This window comes from Ursus arctos, unplaced genomic scaffold, assembly GCF_023065955.2.
Source record: "Ursus arctos isolate Adak ecotype North America unplaced genomic scaffold, UrsArc2.0 scaffold_3, whole genome shotgun sequence".
Classification (NCBI taxonomy): Eukaryota; Metazoa; Chordata; class Mammalia; order Carnivora; family Ursidae; genus Ursus; species Ursus arctos.
Window position 1 is genome coordinate 7,395,105 of NW_026622985.1, and position 19,793 is coordinate 7,414,897.

At 52.2% G+C, this 19,793-nt stretch overlaps 1 protein-coding gene across 1 annotated transcript in view; it reads right to left on the reverse strand.

The window, feature by feature from the left end:
• ABCA13 (ATP binding cassette subfamily A member 13) overlaps window positions 1-19,793 on the reverse strand; it is a 357,421-nt gene that overhangs the window by 192,873 nt on the left and 144,755 nt on the right. The window contains exons 36-39 of the mRNA XM_057304334.1: window positions 12,035-12,172; window positions 10,892-11,072; window positions 7,926-8,144; window positions 1,568-1,764 (exon numbers count right to left, since the gene is read on the reverse strand). Coding sequence (XP_057160317.1) covers window positions 1,568-1,764; window positions 7,926-8,144; window positions 10,892-11,072; window positions 12,035-12,172 — 735 coding nt within the window. The remainder of the gene's footprint in view (window positions 1-1,567; window positions 1,765-7,925; window positions 8,145-10,891; window positions 11,073-12,034; window positions 12,173-19,793) is intronic.

The following is a 19,793-nucleotide window of genomic DNA, read 5'->3' on the forward strand; positions in this document are numbered from 1 at the left end:
CAGAGCTTAGGCAGGGTCCCGAATGGTCAGGTCAGGGCACAGAGCACCCCTGCTCCCTGGGCCTCACCTGGGTCCAGCTGGCCGCCGGCCCTGAACCTCTGCCCTGGCTTCCCTGGCAGACCCTGTCTCCTCCTTGGGGCCAAAGCCTGGGACCAGTGAATGTGAGGGACACCAACTGTGGGTGCCCGCCGGGGTCCCAGTGCTCTGCTTGGCCTCGGGGACCGTGGTGAGGCTGCATGAAGTCACATGGGCCTATGGCATGGACACAACATTGCTTTGCTGGTGTGCCTCCCCTCCCCCGACCCCTGCCAATACCCAGAAAGGAACAGAAGGTCACATTGGCTCACTCCATTTTCCCGCCCCCCCCCCGTCTTCCAGGTCTGCATCCCTCCTATGTTCCTGGGACAGGAAGGAACAAGAGGGTTTCTTCATGTTTCCTCAGTGTCATCCTCCTCGCTGATCCCAGCCTTTTGATAACATGTAAGGGATAGATGGAGACATCCCTTCCTCCTCAGGACAGAGATGATGGCCTGAGTCCTCTGGGCGTGGCCCTCTGAATGCTGAGAAACATGGGGTTTCCTTCTGGTCCTTTCTCTTTGTATGTCTTAGGCAGCAAATCCTCATCCCCCACAGGGAGACAGAGGCTCCAGGCAGAGTCAGAAGGTTTCAAAGGCAAAAGGTAAGAGAAAAAAAGCAAAGCAGTTTCTGGAGAGTTGGTGGTGACCCTGCCTCTTACACTCCTGTCGCCCAGCAGCACCAAGCTAGGTGTCCCTACTCCCGCCGCTGTCTTCCAGATTCGGGTGTCTCTACGTGAAATACCTATGCCAATCTTCTTAGCAGTCAGGATCAGAGAAAGAGCCACAGGTGGGGGTCAGCAACTGCCCACCCAAAGCGTAAACAGGAGACATGGGACCAAACGGCTGAAATGTGGAAGGCCTAGCGCGGTGCCCGCAGCCGCCCGTGGCTCGGTGAGCTTCCTCTCAAGCCATGAGCCATCCACACACCCATCTCTCCAGGCCCTGCTTCCCTCACTGAAGGAGAGGAGGCTCGGTCCACATGCCAGCTTAGAACACCTGTTCTAACAACCTGGGATTCCAGAACGGCACCCAATTTGGATGAATACGACTTCAACAGAAATCACGTCTACCTTCATGGGTCACAGTCGTTTGGGAGATCAGACACAAAGTAAGCAAATCCTAGCCCAGCAGAGATGTTATAGAACAGACAGATCTCGGGCGCGCCTGGGGGGCGCAGCCAGTTAAGCGTCCGACTCTCGGTTTCGGCTCAGGTGGTGATCTCAGGGTCATGAGATCGAGCCCCATGTTGGGCTCTGTGCTCAGCAGGGAGTCTGCTTGAGATTCTCTCTCCCTCTGCTCCTCCCCCTGCTTGAGCTCTCTCTCCCCAAAATAAATAAAAATCTTTTTAAAAAGTTAAAAAATAACAGATCTCTCTACACTCTTGTGACAATTCCTTCTTCTGTGAAAGGGAATGTGTCCTTACGGGGATATAACCTGGCTCCTTCCACCGTATCGCCAGAAGACACGACGGAGGGGCGCCCTGCTCCTACCTTCGCGGTACTTGAGGAGAATGTCCCAGATGCTGCGGCGCGAGCAAGGGTCCACTCCGCTGGTCGGCTCGTCCAGAACCACGGTCCTCGATGTGCCGATGAAGGCAATGCCAATGGACAGCTTCCTCTTCATGCCTCCCGACAGGACACGGGTCTGTTTGTGCTGATGCTGCGTTAACTCCACCTCCTGGAGAGTTCTGGAAGAAGAACAAAGCCGTCACTCTTCCCCCTGAACGCCTGAAAGCTTCGTTCCAGATTTCAGTCCATCCATAAGGACCGGTAACGGCCAAGAACATGGTGAGCCATGGATACGTGGAGGGGACCCAGAAGCCGCTCACACTCGAGAGTCCTGACACGGCCGCGGTGGCCTTTCTGAGGTTCAGGTGGAATCCCGCCAACGGGCCCCGGGTGAGGCCTGGGCAGCAGGATTCACCGAGGACTGTTTTTGGAAAACACTCATCTCCTCCCTGGAGATGAGTGTTTTCTCAAGGGACCTACATTTCCTCAGGACGCTGAGAGCATGTGGGATGGCTGGGGGGCCGGTGGGGCCAGAGGGGGGAGGCAGAGGTCCAGCTCCACCGACCACAGGGTGGTCTGCAGAAGCCTGTGGGTCCATATGTACTACGTTAATACCCACCTGCCTTCCTGACAGACAAGTTCCCGGGAAACGTTACAAATTACCAACTGCCATTCTTGTGAAAGTCGGCCCTCTGCCCCCCCCCAGGGAGCTTTTAGTGCAAGAGCTCTAGGTCTCAGACACCCCGTGCAAGGAAAGCCTCCCCCACCAGGCTTCTCTTCCTTCTGTGGCTCTACTCTTCTCTCGCAAATAAGCATCCCACTCTCCGCCATGGCGCCCTGTCAACTCTCCAGATACTCATCCCTGTCTTCCCCTTCTGACATCGGCCTCACTGCTCAAGAAGCCCGTCAGCAGCACCTTCCCCAAGCCTTGCCCTGCGCGCTCAGACCAAAGTGGATTCCCTCCCCGCCGAGCTGTGGGCATCTCTCAACCCCGTCACACTCAGAGGCCCACTGTCCCCTGCACGCCAGGCCCTCCCTCCCTTCCTCTACGAGCGTGACGTCCCCACGCTCTGCTCACATCCTCCCACCTCCCCTGAGCCAACTCTGCTCTCCTCAGCCCTCCCCTGTTCCCGGCAGACAGGACAGCTCCCGGGCAGGTCACCCTTCTCTGCACTTGCTCTGTACTTGAAACATCCGTCCTCTCCGGACGTCACGTGTCCATCTTGATACTGTCCCCGCTCTGCTCCCTCTTCCTCCACTGCCTCTTTAACGGACTCCAGGAACGCCTTCGTCCCCATCACATTCCTAAAACGGCTCCTGTTTCAGGCTGCTCACCAATGACCTCCATGTCCTAAATCCACAAGTCATCCCTCAGTCTTCATTGCACTTGACCCTGAACAGCACCCGATGCGCTTGACCGTCTCTCCGCCTTCACGGACCTGTCTTCTCCTTCCCCACTGGTCTCTCCTTCTCGCCACCTGGCTGGTCCTGCTCACCCCTCCATTGTTTTATCAAAGTGTCCAGCGCTCAACCCTCTGTCCTCCCTTGTCCACCTGCACACAGGACCTCGAGGACCTCACCACCATCGAACGCCTGGAGCCCCATGCGCACCCCAGAACTCCGAGAGCCAATGCAACCACCTAATGACACCTCCCCACTGAAGCCTGATACAGCGCCTCTTCTGACTTCTCTTATCTCCTCTGGGCCAAATTAAGGGCAAAACAGGAATGACTTGCCGTCCTAACAGACACTCACTCTAAAGATTGAACGGGGATCCCACCTCCTTTGGAACACATGTTAACGAACCTACGAAATCGAGCACTGCTACGGGACCCAATTTGGACTGTGCTCGCTCTAAATGCCTCGCTATCAGTTCTCGCTCCCTCTAATTGAGAAGTGCCGTCCTACAACATGGTCTCACTCTGTTGCTTCTGTGCAAATTGGCTTCGTTGCTAGGTAACACGCAGCACACCGGTAACTACTGAGGGCACCTAAATCCAAAAAAGAAAATGATGAACCCCGGATAGCGTTGTGAGGAACCTGATTTAAGCTCAATCACAGAGTTTGCTGAGACCCAAAGCATAGATGCATTTTTTAAATTTAAATAGGTGGTGACCTGGGACGGTTTTTTAAACACCCAGGTTGTACGGGCCCGATGAACCATTCCTCCAGAATTGTCCACTGGCGTGCCAGACAGACTCGCATCAAAACAAACGCTTTCCCCCGCACGTCCGCATCCCCGCTGTCATGAGCGTGGTTATTACCACGACCAGCCACGCCTGAGGACGCAGTGAGAGGCGAACCAGCCCCCCTGCAGAAGAGAATGTCCCGCATGCCCACGTGACCTGCCAACCACGTGAACCTGGACGGAGGAGAGAAGGAAGAAACCAGCGTGAGACTAAAGCATGTGGCACATCTGTGGTTTTACGGGCTCATGTCCCTTGAGGCTCTCTCTCCAGTTCAGACTCTGCTCACCCCCAGAGCCGTAAGATGACCTCAGAATATGAGCGTGTCCCCAGAGAGATGGGATCTGTCCATACCGCCTGCCACACAGCGGGTTTCCCTCCAGGTGCGGGAGACAGGGCGGTGGGGTGGGGGTGAGCTTCTGGGGAAGCAGCGGCCTTTCTCCAACGTGGTCAAGGCAACCACAGCGTGAATGTTCCCGGCCGCTCGGCCTTCGGATCCGGGGCCCTGAGCAATTCCTGCCTCCACCATATTGCGGGTGTGTGGTCCTGTTGTGCTGTGTTTCTTATTACCAACAAGACAAGGTCTGCGATACCGGCTGACATTGGCTGTCTGGGATTCCGTGTGTGCAACTGGATCCATCTTAGCCTGAAGATGGGCTTGTTCAGGCAAGATCCCCTCACGACTGACAGTCCAGATGCGGGCTCCGTGGTGAGCCGGGGCTCCTCCCACCAGACGTCCCACAGGCTGTTGGGGTGCTGGCCTGCCCGCTCACCCACCTGTCTGCCTACCTGCCTTCCCACCTCATGCTTGCCGACCTGCCTGCCTGCCCACCAAGGCTCTTGGGTACACATTTAAGCCACCGTCACCTGCACGCGCTGCTTTCAGCCCCTTGGAGTCCCCCTAACAGGCGTCTGAGCTGCAACACTAGGAATGTGCCGAGAACCCCCTCCCACTCCCACCCTGCCAACAAATGCCCTCTTCTCCAAGGCCTGCATCCCAGATTCTGCCCCGGAGTAGCCAGCCTGAGGGCGGGGAGGCAGAGCCCCCACATCCAAGCCCCTGGTCAAATCCTGGCCTCCCCATACGAGCTGTGGCCCCACAGCCCTGAACCTCGGCAGCTTCCCCACCCCCCCGAGAGACCTCGGAGTGAGCTGCCCCCACGTAGCCATGGTAGTGTCCGGGACAGACGGTACTGATCAAGTCCCGGCTCACCACGGGGGCAGACCCGGTGCCACAGTGGGCCCCGGGGTCGGACACGTCCGGCACCTCAAACTCATGCCCCTGAGACACACTCATGACCTGTTTCAATGCCCTTCCCAAACTGGCTCTCTCCTTTTCAAGACACGGTGCCACATTGCACTGGGCTGAGCAGAGATCGGAAAGGTCATGAGTTGCCCCTTTTCTCTCGCCCCATGTTTGGTGAGCACCTCTCCTGCTGCCTCACCACCCATGACCTCTCCTAGATTCCTCCATGCTCAGAATGGGGGCCCCCGACGCACCTTCCTGACATCCTACACCTGCCTCGTGACACACAGCCCTTGACCACACAACAGGGTGGCCTGTCATCACGCCATCCTTCAGCGGTCTTCACGCCCCACCCCTGCTGGTTTAGGAAGCCCTGTGGCGGAATTTGGCATCCCCCGCTCCAAGCCTTCCCTTTCAGCACGTTCGTCCAGCCACCCTTGGCCGTGTCGTTTGTTGAGCGTGACCTGTGTCCCCCCCAAATCCACATGGTCAAGTCCAAAGCCCCAGGGCCCCAGAGTGTGACTACACTCGGAGATGGGGTCTTTCAAGCGGTAATTCAGGTTAACTGAGGTCATTAGGGTGGACCCTCACCCAACAGGACTTGTGTCGTTCTAAGAAGAGGGACCTCGGACATTTTCACATAGAAGGAAGACTGTATGAGGACACGGAGAAGGTACCCTGTCCACGCCAGTTAGAGGAGCCAGCCCTGCCGCCACCTTGATCTGGGACCTCCACCTGCAGCCAGGGTGAGGGAGCACAGGTCTTAGGATGCACGGGAGATCCTCGTACGACACTGTCTGAGCAGTGACGTGGGCAGCGTGGCAGGCAGGGACGCACGAGAGCAGCCCAGCCAGAGGCAGTAGCATGTGCAAAGGTCCTGAGGCCAGGACACGCTGTTTGATGTGTTCAGGGAGCAGCAGCAAGGCCAGTGTGACTAGAACAGCGGGATGAAAGAGAGAAGGAGGAGGGGAAGCAGGAGAGCTTGCAAGCCATACAGACGATGGTCTTGCACTGAATTCATCCAAAACACAAGAGTCTGTGGGTGAAAAGGGCACTCAAAATGAATCTGGGACAACAGGGGTAACCCTGGACAGTCTCGGGCACATAAGGCCATGCAGTCCTGCTATTATTGGTTGCCAGAGACTTGGGGTTTTCCTCTGAAACACGGAGTCCTTGAAGGACGGTGGGCAGAGAAGGGACAGGACCTGAACACACCAACAGAGGACCACGTGGAGAGCAGTCTGGGCAGGTAGACAAGAAGGCTGCAGGAGCACAGGATGGAGGCATCCACCCCGAGCACCCAGTGGAGAGTGGGGTCAGGCGGGAGGAAGCTTAACCTCGCAGAAGGGTATGCAGGTGTGAGCTGACTAGGGACAGAGGGAGGGCCAAGCAGGGGGGTCTCAGCGGCCATGTGCAAGGCGGGATGGGGTGGCAAGTCAATTCACCACCAGGCTCAGTTCGCATTAATACCACCAACAGTCATAAAATACGAGACAATTTTAAGACAATGTATCCCTCTTCTGCTCACTGGGGCAGGGCCGGAAGCATCAAGGTGAGTTTCCACCCAGGTGAAAGTGACTACATTTTACAGTTCACACCCAAAACCCTGCCTGTGTTCACCCTCACCATATGCAGACCGTGAATACTTACTGGAAAGAGTAAAGCTTGCAGAAATATTCCAAGGTGACAATAAGCACCCAGAGTCATCCCCGCGAGGGAGCACAGCCAGCGCGAGCTGGACACTCTTCACACCCAGCTATCATTATGTTGCAGACCCACAGCTCCGCCTCTGAACTAGGGCTGCCACAGGGCTGCCGTCCTTGTCCTTGACTCGGGCTGCTGTTTGAGCTCCAACCCTCCCTCCCTTTCAAGCTCATCTCCCTGAGACACCACTTCGTCTTCTGCCCAGGGACCTCCAGTTCCCCACTTCTCCCTCTGGTCCACGGGAGAGTCTCCTTGGCCTCGCCGGCCCATCCTGGCTCACCCCCCCTTCCCACCCCGACCCGTGCACCCGCTCTCCATTCTGGGTGCATTCGGCGCTGTACCTGGACCCCTCCCCTCCCCCACTTGGACATCTAGCTGCTCGACATGGCCTGATCCTCCTGACTTCAAAGAGTCTGCAAATCTGGGATGTCCTCCCTACCCCTCCTCCCCCCAGCTCGGCCACCACTCGGGCTCTCGTGGGCCCTGCTCACAGTGGGCTCTGATCCCAGTCTCTCCCAGGGCTGTGCACTCTGCTCTGGGGTCACAGGATAAGCCTTCCAGAGCTGCAGCTGACCACCCCCCACCCATGTGCACCTGCTTGCATGAGGAAGTTTGACCCCCCCCCCCCGGACCAGTTAGGCTCCTTGCAGCCAGTTCTCAGCCCACCCCCCATTCTTTCATTTCTGGGCGCCCACATAGACCCATACCCTAGACACCAACCTTCCACGTGCAGCCCAGGCCTCACAATCCCACCTATGCCCACCTATCCCCACCTATCCCCCTCCGAGGACAGGCCAAGACCCATTCAGAGTCTTCCCTGAGAAGCTTCTCTGGAAGTCCCAGTGCTGGTGGCTGTGTCCTAACTCCACAGGTAAGAACTATTTGCTGGCTTGGGGCGGGGGCTGGGTGGCTCAGTCAGTTAGGCATCCAACTCTTGGTTTCAGCTCTGGTCATGATCTCAGGGTTGTGGGATTGAGCCCCATGTCGGGCTCCGTGCTCAGCATGAAGCCCGCTTGGGATTCTCTCTCCCTCTACCTGGTCCCCCCACTTGGGCTCTCTCTCTCTCGCTAAAAAAAAAAAGAACAATTTGCTAGGGTTTTCTTCTCATAAAGACACCAAAGATGTTTTTAAAGCATCTCTTCCTATACCCGTCACTACCTTACGGGGCAGAGGGCGGGAGGACGAAGACATGGTGGGTGCTGACCTCCTGACTTGCTGATGCAGCTCCTTCCAGGCCCACTGCGGGGCCTTTACGGAGGCAAAGAGCAGCAGGTGCTCCCGGACGGTGAGGTTGTCGAACAGGACGTCCTGTTGCGGACACACGCCCAGCTCCCTTCTGATGGACGACAAGTCTGTCTGCAGGTTCTTGCCATTGATGAAGATGGTGCCAGAAGTGGGAGCGTGGAGTCCCGTCAGCATGGATCTGGCAGAGAAAACAAATGAGCCGAGGACAGAGGCGGAGGCGGCCCCTGAGCCCGTCAAGCCAGGCAGCTCCGGGCGACCTCCCACTGGCCTCATTCCCAAGTGGGAAGGAGCTTCACGGGATGTTGGCTGGCTTCATATTGGAAATGTGGGCTTATGACAATGTTTACACTCCCCTGAATATGCTTATCAGAGACCGTTCCAGATGTGTGGGAGTTTAAGGTTATAAATCCAACTTTGCTTTACAGATAAGGAGACCAGCTCAAGAAACGGCATATTTGGGGCGCCTGGGGGGCTCAGTCAGTGAAGTGTCTGCCTTCAGCTCAGGTCATGATCCCCGAGTCCTGGGATCGACCCTTCGTGGGGCTCCCTGCTCAGCAGGGAGTCTACTTCTTCCTCTCCCTCTGCAGCTCCCCCCTTCATGCTCTCTCTCTCTCTCAAATAAATAAATACACAAATAATCCTTTTAAAAAACTGCTAAGGAAATGGCATAGTTACTCAAGCCCTCGTGAGTAGACATAAGCCAAGTGGAACGCAAGCCCGGCCACCCAACGCTGTGGCCAGGTTCGCCTCCCGCCACGCTCACGCACTCGGTCCACGTCAATGCGCAACCACTCGACCGGCCCTCTTCGGAATCTCACTTGTCCGACCCAAAGGAAGCCAGGGGACTGCCTAGCTCTGCTGCCTCGTCTCAGGACCTTTATTACTTAGGTTTTAGACCGTTTTCACGCTTCTAGAAAATTATACATACACCTACCCCACAGTACATAGCATATTTACCCCTAAGTACTTATGCAAAAGATGTTAAAACATGTGTCCACAGATGCTCACAGCAGCTTCGTTTACAACCAGGAAAACCTGGAAATACGCTCACCTGCCACCCACACCAGGCGTAAGGACAAACACGCTGTGGGCTCTACAGCGCCCAGCGCTGGGAGCCAGCAGTGGACCCGTCACCACCACCAGGGAACCCCCAAGCCTCAGCGCAGTGAAATAAGCCAGGCCCGATTCTGTTTACATGACATTCTAAGAAAGGCAGCCTCCTTTTCAGCAGCAAACCTCGGATCTGTGGTCACTTGGGGGCTAGGGTCAGGGAGGACACAGGAAAGCATGAAGAGGGGAGACGGGCTCTGCATCGCAGCCACGGTGGTCGCCGGCGTATGAGCCAAACTGGGGTCAGAGCTCAGCAAACCAGGGCAACTCAGACGTGCCCCAGACACGCGCCCAAAGCAACACAGGCAGGGAACCTCGAAACCTGGAGAAACTCCAAATTTAAGTCTAAACGCCAGGTCTTGCTTGTAAGAAACGCGTGCTCGCCAAAGCACGGTGGGGGACACTGGCGTTTGGAGTCACTGTGCGACTAAATGCTTGCTCTTCCAATGTGAAAACACTGCAGACGCATTCAGTGGGATCTCCAGCTCAGTTCAGCGTCCGAGCCAAGAAGAAAGCATTTTTTCCCCTTCCGATTTCTCTTCTAGTTAAGATTTCTGAAGCTTCCTGCATGTTATCTTGCTACTTTTCTCAAGAAGTTCGAAGTAGGATAAGTCAATTAGAGAAAAGACAATTATCATGTGATTTCACTCATACGTGGAATTTAAGAAACAAAACAGAGGAGCGTAGGGGAAGGGTGGGAAAAATAAAATAAGATGAAAACAGAGAGGGAGGCAAACCAGAAGAGACTCTTAATCATAGGAAATAAACTGAGGGCTGCTGGAGGGGAGGTGGGTGGGGGATGGGGTAACTGGGGGATGGGCATTAAAGTGGGCACGTGATGTGATGAGCACTGAGTGTTATATAAGACTGATGAATCACTACATTCTACCCCTGAAACTAATAAGACACTATATGTTAGTTAATTGAATTTAAATAAAATAAGAAAAAAAAAGAAGTTCAAAGTAGGGGCACCTGGGTGGCTCAGTCAGTTGAGCGTCTGACTCTTGATTTCCGCTCAGGGTCTCAGGATTGTGTGATCGAGTCCTGAGTCCAGCTCCCCACTCAACTGCTTCTCCATCTCCCTCTCCCTCTGCCCCTCCCCCCACGTGCACGCACACACTCTCTCTCTCTCATAAATAAATAAATACAATCTTCAAAAATAAAGAAGGAGAAGTTCGAAGCAAATAGTCCTTTTCATTGTTTAACTAAGCATACTTTAGTCCTCCTGAAAAACAACAGAGAAATGGACTTATTCGCAAGACAAGTTCGACAACATCCATGGTTTAACCAACAAGGTCAGGGCTACTTTGTGAACCCTCAACTTTTAAGGTCGTCATTCCCCTGGGATCCTGCGATTGGATTCTTTAATCAAATCTGGAGCCTTGGGACCCCAAACAAAAATCAAGCCTTCACAGAAAAACACAACCACACAAAAAGCAGAACATGAAAAAAAAATACTCGATTCAAACATTTGCAGACATCGTGCCAAATGTCATCTTCCCAGATATGCGAGCAAAATTAAACGTAGTGGTAGGACAGTGAGAAGTGTTGTAGGCTTCTCAGAGACTGCAGTAACACTGTGGTGTATTACTTGTAGGGAATAAAAGGATTAGGGATAAGAGCCCATCTCCTTGCCGTGGGTGGGGGGCTGCAGACCCCCCACGTAACCGTCCACCCAGAGCATGGAGCAGCTCCGGCGAGGGGCTCTGTCTGTCCTCTGTCTCAAAACGAAAAGGTAGGGAAAAAAATCTAATCTCAGGTGAACCGAGATTGTTCGAAAAAGCCCGTGTGTGACGAGGATGAAATGCGACTCACATGACGGTGGTTTTCCCGGCGCCGTTGGTCCCCAGCAGGGCAGTGATCTGGTCTCTGTGGAAGGTGAGGGTCAGGTCTCGGACGGCCGCCTTGTGGGGCTGGTACTCCTTGGTCACGGATATCAGGGCGACACCCGGGGGGCCTCCTCCAGGCTTTCCCTCCCCGTTCTGCAGCGAAGACCCTGAGAAGAAGAGGCAGATTCATCCTGACGGACTCCGAGAGCCCCCAGTATAATGCTCACAGGTACCAGTTCAGGGGCCTGCCGTGGACTTGAATTGTAGCTATGTGAAACACACATGGCACCTCAGAACCCTTCCTTACCAAGACCAAGGGGCGAATCACGTAATGGCAAAACTTAAATGAAATGGCTGATTTCGGGGACGCCTGGGTGGTGCAGTCAGTGAAGCGTCTGCCTTCGACTGAGGTCACGATACCGGGGTCCTGGGATGGAGCCCCACACCGGCTCCCTGCTCAGCAGAGAGCCTACTTCTCCCTTTCCTCTGCCCCTCCCCCTGCTCATGCTCTCTCTCTCAAATAAATAAAAATCTTAAAAAAAGAAATACATTGCAATGTTGACTTCTGGTATAAGCTATCGTGACGGGAGCTTGTGTGTCTATAGCTCGCCCCTGACGTCCTGCTTTCATGGAAAGAGCAGACGTAAGTGACACACAGTGGGACAGAGGGATGCGGGTCCCACCCTGTCTCCCAGGAAGCACGCTCCTTACTTGTAAGGGGCAGCGATGGTCTTGCTCTCACAGCAACGACGGAGACACTAGCCTGTGTGAAACACTTGGCGATTTCTACAGCCCACTACCCTGGGCAGCTGTCCCCCTTTGCTTTTGTTTCTCACACAAATTCATGCTGGAACTGAAGCTTTATTTTGCGGCCATATAATATATGCACGACTGCACCCCACGCACAGAGGGGCTGCAAACAGCAGGTGACAGTAACACCCCAGGGCTCTGGTCCCCTGGCTCAACATCATCGGGGGTTCTTTCTTGCGACTTGGCCCCCAGCTCTGTTTCTGAGCCCAAGACCAGCCCGGCCAGCGGACACAGTTGCAGAGACTCGACCAGGTGAAAAACAGAAGGAAAACAGAGCAGAAGGGAAAACATATATCTAATCCCACGACTCTTCACAAACCTTTATTGTCAAAGTGCTCATTGATGAAGGACAGGTCAGAACCAGGCGCGTGCGGTCTTTTGGCCACTAAACCACACAAATTCTTCCAGTAAGATGCGGTAAAGGGAAAATACCACGGTTTCCTTAAGCCGAAGGTTCCTAAAAAATAAGATACAGTTAAAATCGGTATAATTATTCCTTTCTCCTTGTTAGATTCTGTACGAGAATGTCTTCACTAATTAATCCGTGATGTTATTCCATGTTAAAGTGTTGAAGCACATCCCACATGTGACCTGGTGACAATCTGGGGGACGGGGTATTAGCCGTGTGGGGAGCCCTCACGCTCCATCTTCAGCCTGACCCACGGCCAACTGCTGGGCCCCCTGACAGCTGCCTTCCCGAGAAGGCCTTCAGAGCAGGTGTTCGGTGAACAAGCAGATATTTAGGGAAAATAAAAGTCATGTTGAACGATTGCTGAATGTTCCCCAGAGTAAAGCTCTGCCCCAGCCCCGCTGCCCCATTACGTAGCTGTCACTCTTTTGTCCCGTCTTTGATGTTTGCATGGTTCCTAGACACGGATTAACAGCGGGAAGGAATTAATCCATTAAAACATCTACAAAGAAGAATACATAATGCCAACATTTCCATATGAAACATCGACATTCTTCAAACGTCCTCTCCAAATTTATTCCGGCCCACTTAATAGTCACTTTGCCCTCATTATATGTTGAAATGAAAGTGGATTTAATTATTAACAGCTCTCAATTCTCTTTAACGCATCCATTCTAGCCTAGGTTCGATGCGCGCCCTAAGTCCTCCAAGTGACTGAAGAGATAAAGGCCTATGTGAAGACCGTTTTAACACTTGACCCTCCAGCCAAGGAGAGATGGGCGCCCTCATCCAGGCTAACCCAAAGATTCAGAGACACGATCGCAAATCCGAACGGACAAGCGAAGGAGGGTGTGGGGCTGGTATTCGGTCTAGCCGTCACTTCTGGTGTGAGTTGAGCTGAGTCCCCCAAAAGTCATGTTGCCATCCTAACCCCAGTAGCTCAGCATGGGCGGCACTTGGAGGAAGGCTTTCAAGAGATACTTCAGGTTAAATGAACTCGCTGGGTCAGCCCTCATCCAATCTGACGGGTGTCCTTATGGGAAGAGATTAAGACACCAACAGGGAGGTTGCGCAGATCAACAGGCCACGGGGAGGAGGAGGGAGGCCTCAGTAGGAACCAGCCCTGCACCTGCCTGGATCTTGGACCCCCTCCAACCTCCAGGACGGGAGAGACTAGATTTCTCTTGTTTAAGCTATGCAGTCCGTGCCATCACGCCTGCCCTAGAAAACATGCAGCAAGTAGGCAGAATGTTCTCCAAGACCCTAGCAAACTACCAACTACCCCTAGCCAGGAAGAGATGAGCAGCCCATGGATAATTCGGTCCCATTCCACATGCTCTCCCTTCCAGCACTGGCCAGGGCCCCGCCTGTGTTCACTCACATGGTCCTGCGACCACGTGATATGAGGGTGCTATTACCACCTCCCCCTACCCAGGGGGAAGGACACAGGCTGCTGAGCTGTATGCAGCAGCCCCGTGGGTACCTGCCTCTCTGAACACAGGCCCGCAGCAGCAGCAGCGAGAATACTCTGTTGCCCTCCATTCAAAGGAGAGAGGATTTGCGCAGGGGAGCGGAAGGAGGAGCCCCCGCCCATGGGCATGCATGCTGCGTTTGCGGAAATAAAAGGGGAGAAGCCGACGGAGGCAGCAGGAGACTCTTCGGCCAGTGCTGGTGGCTGCTCCTCCCGCCCCTGCATCAAGCAGATCAAGCAGCCATCTTCTGCTGAGGGATCCCGCTCCGGGGACCATCGGTCACTGCCATTGACATCGCGAGCGTGAATGGGCGCCACCTGTTGGACGGGCAAGTGGGCGGTGGATCCACATGTCCTGAGGGGTCAAAGTCTGCATTGGCGGAGGCCAAGGCGGCACCTGGACGCGTGGACAGGAGTTTCAAGGACCTGGGACCGTCCCCAGGAGGTCCAGTGAGACCTGATCTGGGGTCATGGCTGCAGGGGCCAGAAGGACGGGAGACGCAGGAGGGGCCTTTCAGAGTTAGAAAATTCAGGTCAGGAAATGGAAATTAGAAACAAATTGAATATCAACGGCCAGTTTGCTAATTAAACCAACCCAGCTCTAATCTTTTTGCACTTTTAAAGTCTTGCTAATTAATCTATTAATGTAAATGGATGGGGGAGGGGGAAGGCTGCCAAATCCCTTAGCAGGGTGGCCACTCAGCTCCTAGGCAGTCCTCTGCACTTTGCTTTTGCTCGTAAATCCACACGTGCTTTCTGTGCATTCAACGAGCACATGCACCCTGCTCACGTTACCATATGTAACTGGGCCCATTTGTATACGCAAAGGCCCTGCACTTCATGGAGCTCTTCTCCTCCTGGGGAGCTGCCTGCTGGCTCGTGCGAGCCAGGAAACTCATTAGCATTGCCCCCCAAAACCTGACAGTGATAAAAGCAGAAGTCAATGAAACTAGACAGATCGAGCGAAATCAAATTTAATTGGAAGCTCATAGAGAAGGGTTTATAAAACGAAAAGACTTCGAGAGGACCAGATGTCTGCTGGGGAGCTCTGCGCAGCCTCAGGGATCTGCACTTGACCTTGAACCTGGCGGGCCAGGAGGTCCAGTCCTTACAAGGAATTCCCGCTCAGACACCAGGGTGAGAAATGCAGGGGTCCAGACCCACCCCATTGCTGCACGGACAAGACAGACAGAAGGACGCAGAGAGCAACAACAAAACTGCTCACCCAGCCCGGGCTGGGGAGGTCTTGCTACCTGCCGGAGACTTACAAACAGTGATTCTCAACTTGCTGACACTCTCCCAGAGGGTGTTCTAGAAATGTGGGAGGGGGGTACTTTTGGTTGGCACAGTGAATGGGTGTTTTAAATTGTAGGTTTTATTATTATTTGGGCATGGGGAGGCCAAGAGATCAAGAAACCAGCCTTTGAAAAGAAGGTTTGCTATATAGGTCCCAGAAGGGGGTACAGGGCACCGGGCAGGGCCAGGCGGGGAAGCACCAGGCTCCGTCAGGAGGCACAGGGAGAGGGGAATGCAGGCAAGAGTCTTTACCGTGGCTTCTGTGGAAGGAGCAGGTGAGGCAGGGAGAGCAGGCTCTGGGGCATAGGGACTGTCCCTAGTTCCTGGGTCCCCAGCCCTGCGGCGATGAGGGCAGGGGACAGGATAGCCTACAGAGGGGCTGGCAGGGTGTAGCTCTGGACTGCTGGGTTTGCAGATGAAAAGGGAGCTTACAAGCAAGCCCTTTACTATCTCTAGGAATGGCTAGCCCTTGGGGGACAGTCCCTCCAGGGTCACTGAGGCTCGAAGATGTCAGTATCAGATATACAGAAGATAAAAAGGCAGGTTAAGGGGTGCCTGGGTGGCTCAGTTGTTAAGCGTCTGCCTTCGGCCCAGGGCGTGATCCCAGGGTCCTGGGATCGAGCCCGCCATTGGCCTCCCTGCTCCGCTGGGAGCCTGCTTCTTCCTCTCCCACTCCCCCTGCTTGTGTTCCCTCTCTCACTGGCTGTCTCTCTCTCTGTCAAATAAATAAATAAATAATCTTTTAAAAAAAAAAAAAGGCAGATTAATAAATGGGGGTGGCACAGATGGCCTTTAGGGGGTGGGCATCTGGGGCGGTGCGTGTCCTACAAAGGGCAGAACAACCCAGCCCAACAAAGAATTGCCCTTGATCTACCTTCTGTGAGGTTCCTCCCACACAGCTACGCAAGTGAAAAGCCCCTTCTAGGGACGCCTGGGGGGGGCTCAGTCGGTTAAGCGTCTGCCTTCGGCTCCAGTCATGATCCCAGAGTCCAGGGACGGAGCCCTGCGTCGGGCTCTCTGTTCAACAGGGAGTCTGCTTCTCCCTCTGGGCCAAGACCCCCAGCTAGTGCACGCTCTCTCTCCCTCTCTCTCAAATAAATAAAATCGGAAGGAAGGAAGGAAGGAAGGAAGGAAGGAAGGAAGGAAGGAAGGAAGGAAAAGAAAGAAAGAAAGAAAGAAAGAAAGAAAGAAAGAAAGAAAGAAAGAAAGAAAGGAAGGAAGGAAGGAAGGAAGGAAGGAAGAAAGAAAAGCCCCTTCTAGCATGTTGAGCCTAGGACCCATGAGCCCAATGCTCCTAGGCAGTTTTAATACACACTGAATTTTCCAGGAATGCAACCACCTTGCAAACCATGAAAAGATGACTGTCTGGTGCAGAAATGTTCAGAATTTCAGAAAACCACATCATCAATGCGATGCCAACTGGCCGTTTTTAAAAACTCAAGGCCGCACGGCTACCGCAGCTCACGTGGCTCGTGACATGCAAATTCAGGACAAAACATTTGCGATGGCTTTTAACAAACTCAGAACCAGGTATTTTCAAAATGAGCCGAGTGTTACGAAATGTACTAAATTTTATTAATAAAGGTTTTTTAAAAGCTATCGTCATTCTGTATATTTTTAAGTTGTGTAGCAAAATAACCCACGTTGTAAAATATCCACTTTGTAAAAATTACACACTGAAAGGATTAATAGGGAGGCCTCCTATTGCGTTTGATCTTATTCTGATGGTGCTTGCCAGTATCCTCCCCTTGGCTCTATGAAATCTGAATGACGTTACTGTTCCTTTGCCCCATCTACCCTCCATCCTGCCATCTACCAAAGGATATGGTCACCAGAGTCTTCAAAACACTGGGGACTAAATGTAGGCACTAGCCCCGGTGAATTATAAGGCAGGAGAGGTATCCCTGGTTATATTTCATCATTACCTGCTCCATGTTTTGTTGGGGTTTTTTTTTTAAGATTTTATTTATTTATTAGAGAGAGAGAGTGTGTGTGAGCATGTGATCGGGGGAGGAGCAGGTAGAAAGGGGCAAGCAGATTCCATGCTGAGGGGCGCCTGGGTGGCTCAGTCCTTAAGCGTCTGCCTTCAGCTCAGGGCATGATCCCAGAGTCCTGGGATCGAGCCCCACATCGGGCTCCTCTGCTGGGAGCCTGCTTCTTCCTCTCCCACTCCCCCTGCTTGTGTTCCCTTTCTCGCTGGCTGTCTCTATCTCTGTCAAATAAGTAAATAAAAGTCTTAAAAAAAAAAAAAAAAAAGATTCCATGCTGAGCTTGGAGCCCAACGCAGGGCTCGATCCCAAGACCCTGAGATCACAACTGGAGACAAAATCAAGAGTTGGATGCTTAACAGAATGAGCCACCCAGGCGCTCCTGCCCCATGTTTTAACATGAGAAGTTATCTGACCCCACACTTTCAAATAAGACCCAGATTATTTACAAAAATGTCATTCTTTTATCCATTTCCCTTGGCTCTGTTTCGTCCCACATTATTCCTACTTTAATTAAAATCATTCTCACATTTCTTATCACATAGAAATAATTCTGATTGCTATGAATGACCTTAATATTAGTCTTTATAATAGTTTTTATACCATTTACCTGTGTCATATATATTCTTTGCTTCCAGTACCATAAGGGCGTTGGGTCCCTTTCAATCCCTTAAATCCAAATTTACTCCATAGAAGTAAGAAAACGTATCTGAGTGCTTCCCTCCTTCTTCTAATAAAGCCGTGCCTCAATGCCGAGAATTTATACATTATTTTGTTACAAGTTACTTTCTTTTTATTTCTCTTATATTACAGTGAAGACAGTAGATTAATTTTTTGAATCAGGTTGGTAAGCAGGCCTTATTATCTGTGAACTCCATTTCAGGAGAGTAAAGCGGCATTGCAAAATATTTGTCTTAAAAAGAACACATTGGGTCAGTGAGTTCCTCAAAATTCCAATCCCACTTAGGAATCTGAAAGCCCATCAGTCTTTTCTGGCAATTTCATTTTTTGTTATTATTGGCAAACGGCGTGAGAGTTAAAAATAAATAGTGTCATTTGTACGGTACATACATTGTTGCACTGTAATGTAAACAGTGTCATTTAAGGCTGCGTAAGTTGCCATACAGGGCAATTTAATTTCATGATTAAAAAAAGGAAGAAAAATCTGTTGTCACCTTTGGCCAGCTCGATGTCTTTTTATTTTTAGATATGTTTTTGGGGCGCCTGGGGGGGCTCAGTCAGTGACGCGTCTGCCTTCAGCTCAGGTCATGATTTCGGGGTCCTGGGATCCAGTCCTGTATCAGGCTCCCTGCTCAGCGGGGAATCTGCTTCTCCCTCTGCCCCTCCCCCCCGATAGTGCCCCCTCCCCAGATATATAAAATCTTTTAAAAATAAATAAATCAATCCATTATAACAACCTTGGAGTTCTGATCTCTCATTCTGGGGTAGACTCTGATCTTTCTTCCTAACTATCCAGTACCTAAAATTGGTGGCATAACCTCAAAGGGCAACATAAAAGCCCAGCCCTCGAATTCTCAAAGCCAACTGTACAGACAGGAGCTTGTACTTCCAAAGTGGCTTCCAGGCCCCTCTGCCCGAGCTTCCCGTGGTGAGGTGCGGAATCCCCTCTGGCTCAGATGCTAACTCATTGCAGGTTAGAGAGCACGGTGCATGGCCTGACGAAAGAGTGCAGACGTGCCCCACATACGTAGACTTCAGAGAGGCTTAAAAAGTCAGCAGGTCCTTGTCCCAGGCTGGATGTGGTAGGGTGGGAGCTGGTTTTGAGATGCCTAAAAGCTCAAGTTTACGAGTAGACATTACCCGTGTAAGTGACGGAGCAGACATTTCCCCGTGAGATACTGTGGGAGGGCAGGTATGGGTAAGAAGAGACAAGGACGGATCTACTGATCTTCCCCGAAAGGAAAGGCAGAGAGTAAGGAGACTGAGCAAGCTCACGGGTGGCCCGCACGCCAAGATCTTCCGAAGATTACCCAATTAGGCATTTAGGTCTCCTGCTCCCCCAACAAAGATAGCTTCTCCTTCTCCTTTTGCTCTGAGCCCCAAGGTGACCTCACTTAGCTTGTAGAAAAATACAAAATGCTCTTGTAAAATCCAGCAGCTTGGCTGACAGCCCTCAGCTGACTCACAACAACAAGGATTGGACACTCACTCCCAGAAGGTTCCTGCTTTCACTCAGCAACTCTTTCCAATTGCCTTCTTTCGTGAGCTCATCCCCAACTCCCTTTACTTCACTTCAAATATGATCTAGAAAGTGGTGCTTGTGGAAAAAATAAAAATTTTGAACAGATCATTGCTACTAATGAAACTGAATCATTAACCCCCAAATTCCCAACAAAACCCCGGGATGAGACAGTGTCACAGGTGAATTCTACCAAACATTTCAGTAAGTGTTAATAACTACTCTTCCCAAACTATTCCAAAAAAAAAAAAAAAAAAGAGGAAAGGAAACTTCCAATTTCATTCTACAAGGCCAGGATTACCCTGCCAAAACCAGATAAAGGCACCACAAAAAAAGAGAACTATAGGCCAATATCCCGGATGAACGTAGACGCAAAAATCCTCAATAAAATATGAGCAGAGTGCATTCAACAATACTATAAAAATCACTCACCACAGTCAAGTGGGGTTTATTCCTGGGGTGCAAGGAGGGTTCAATATTTGTAAATCAGTCGATGTCGTACATCACAGCAACAAGAACCGTATGATCATCTCAGTCTATGAAGAAAAAGCATCTGACAGAGTACAACAGCCATTCATGATAAAAACCCTCTGCAGAGTAGTTAGGGGGAACATACCTCAACATAACAAAGGCCATATATGGAAAACTCCCAGCTAACATCATCCTCAATGGGAAAAAACTGACAGCTTTTCCTCTATGATCAAGAACAAGACA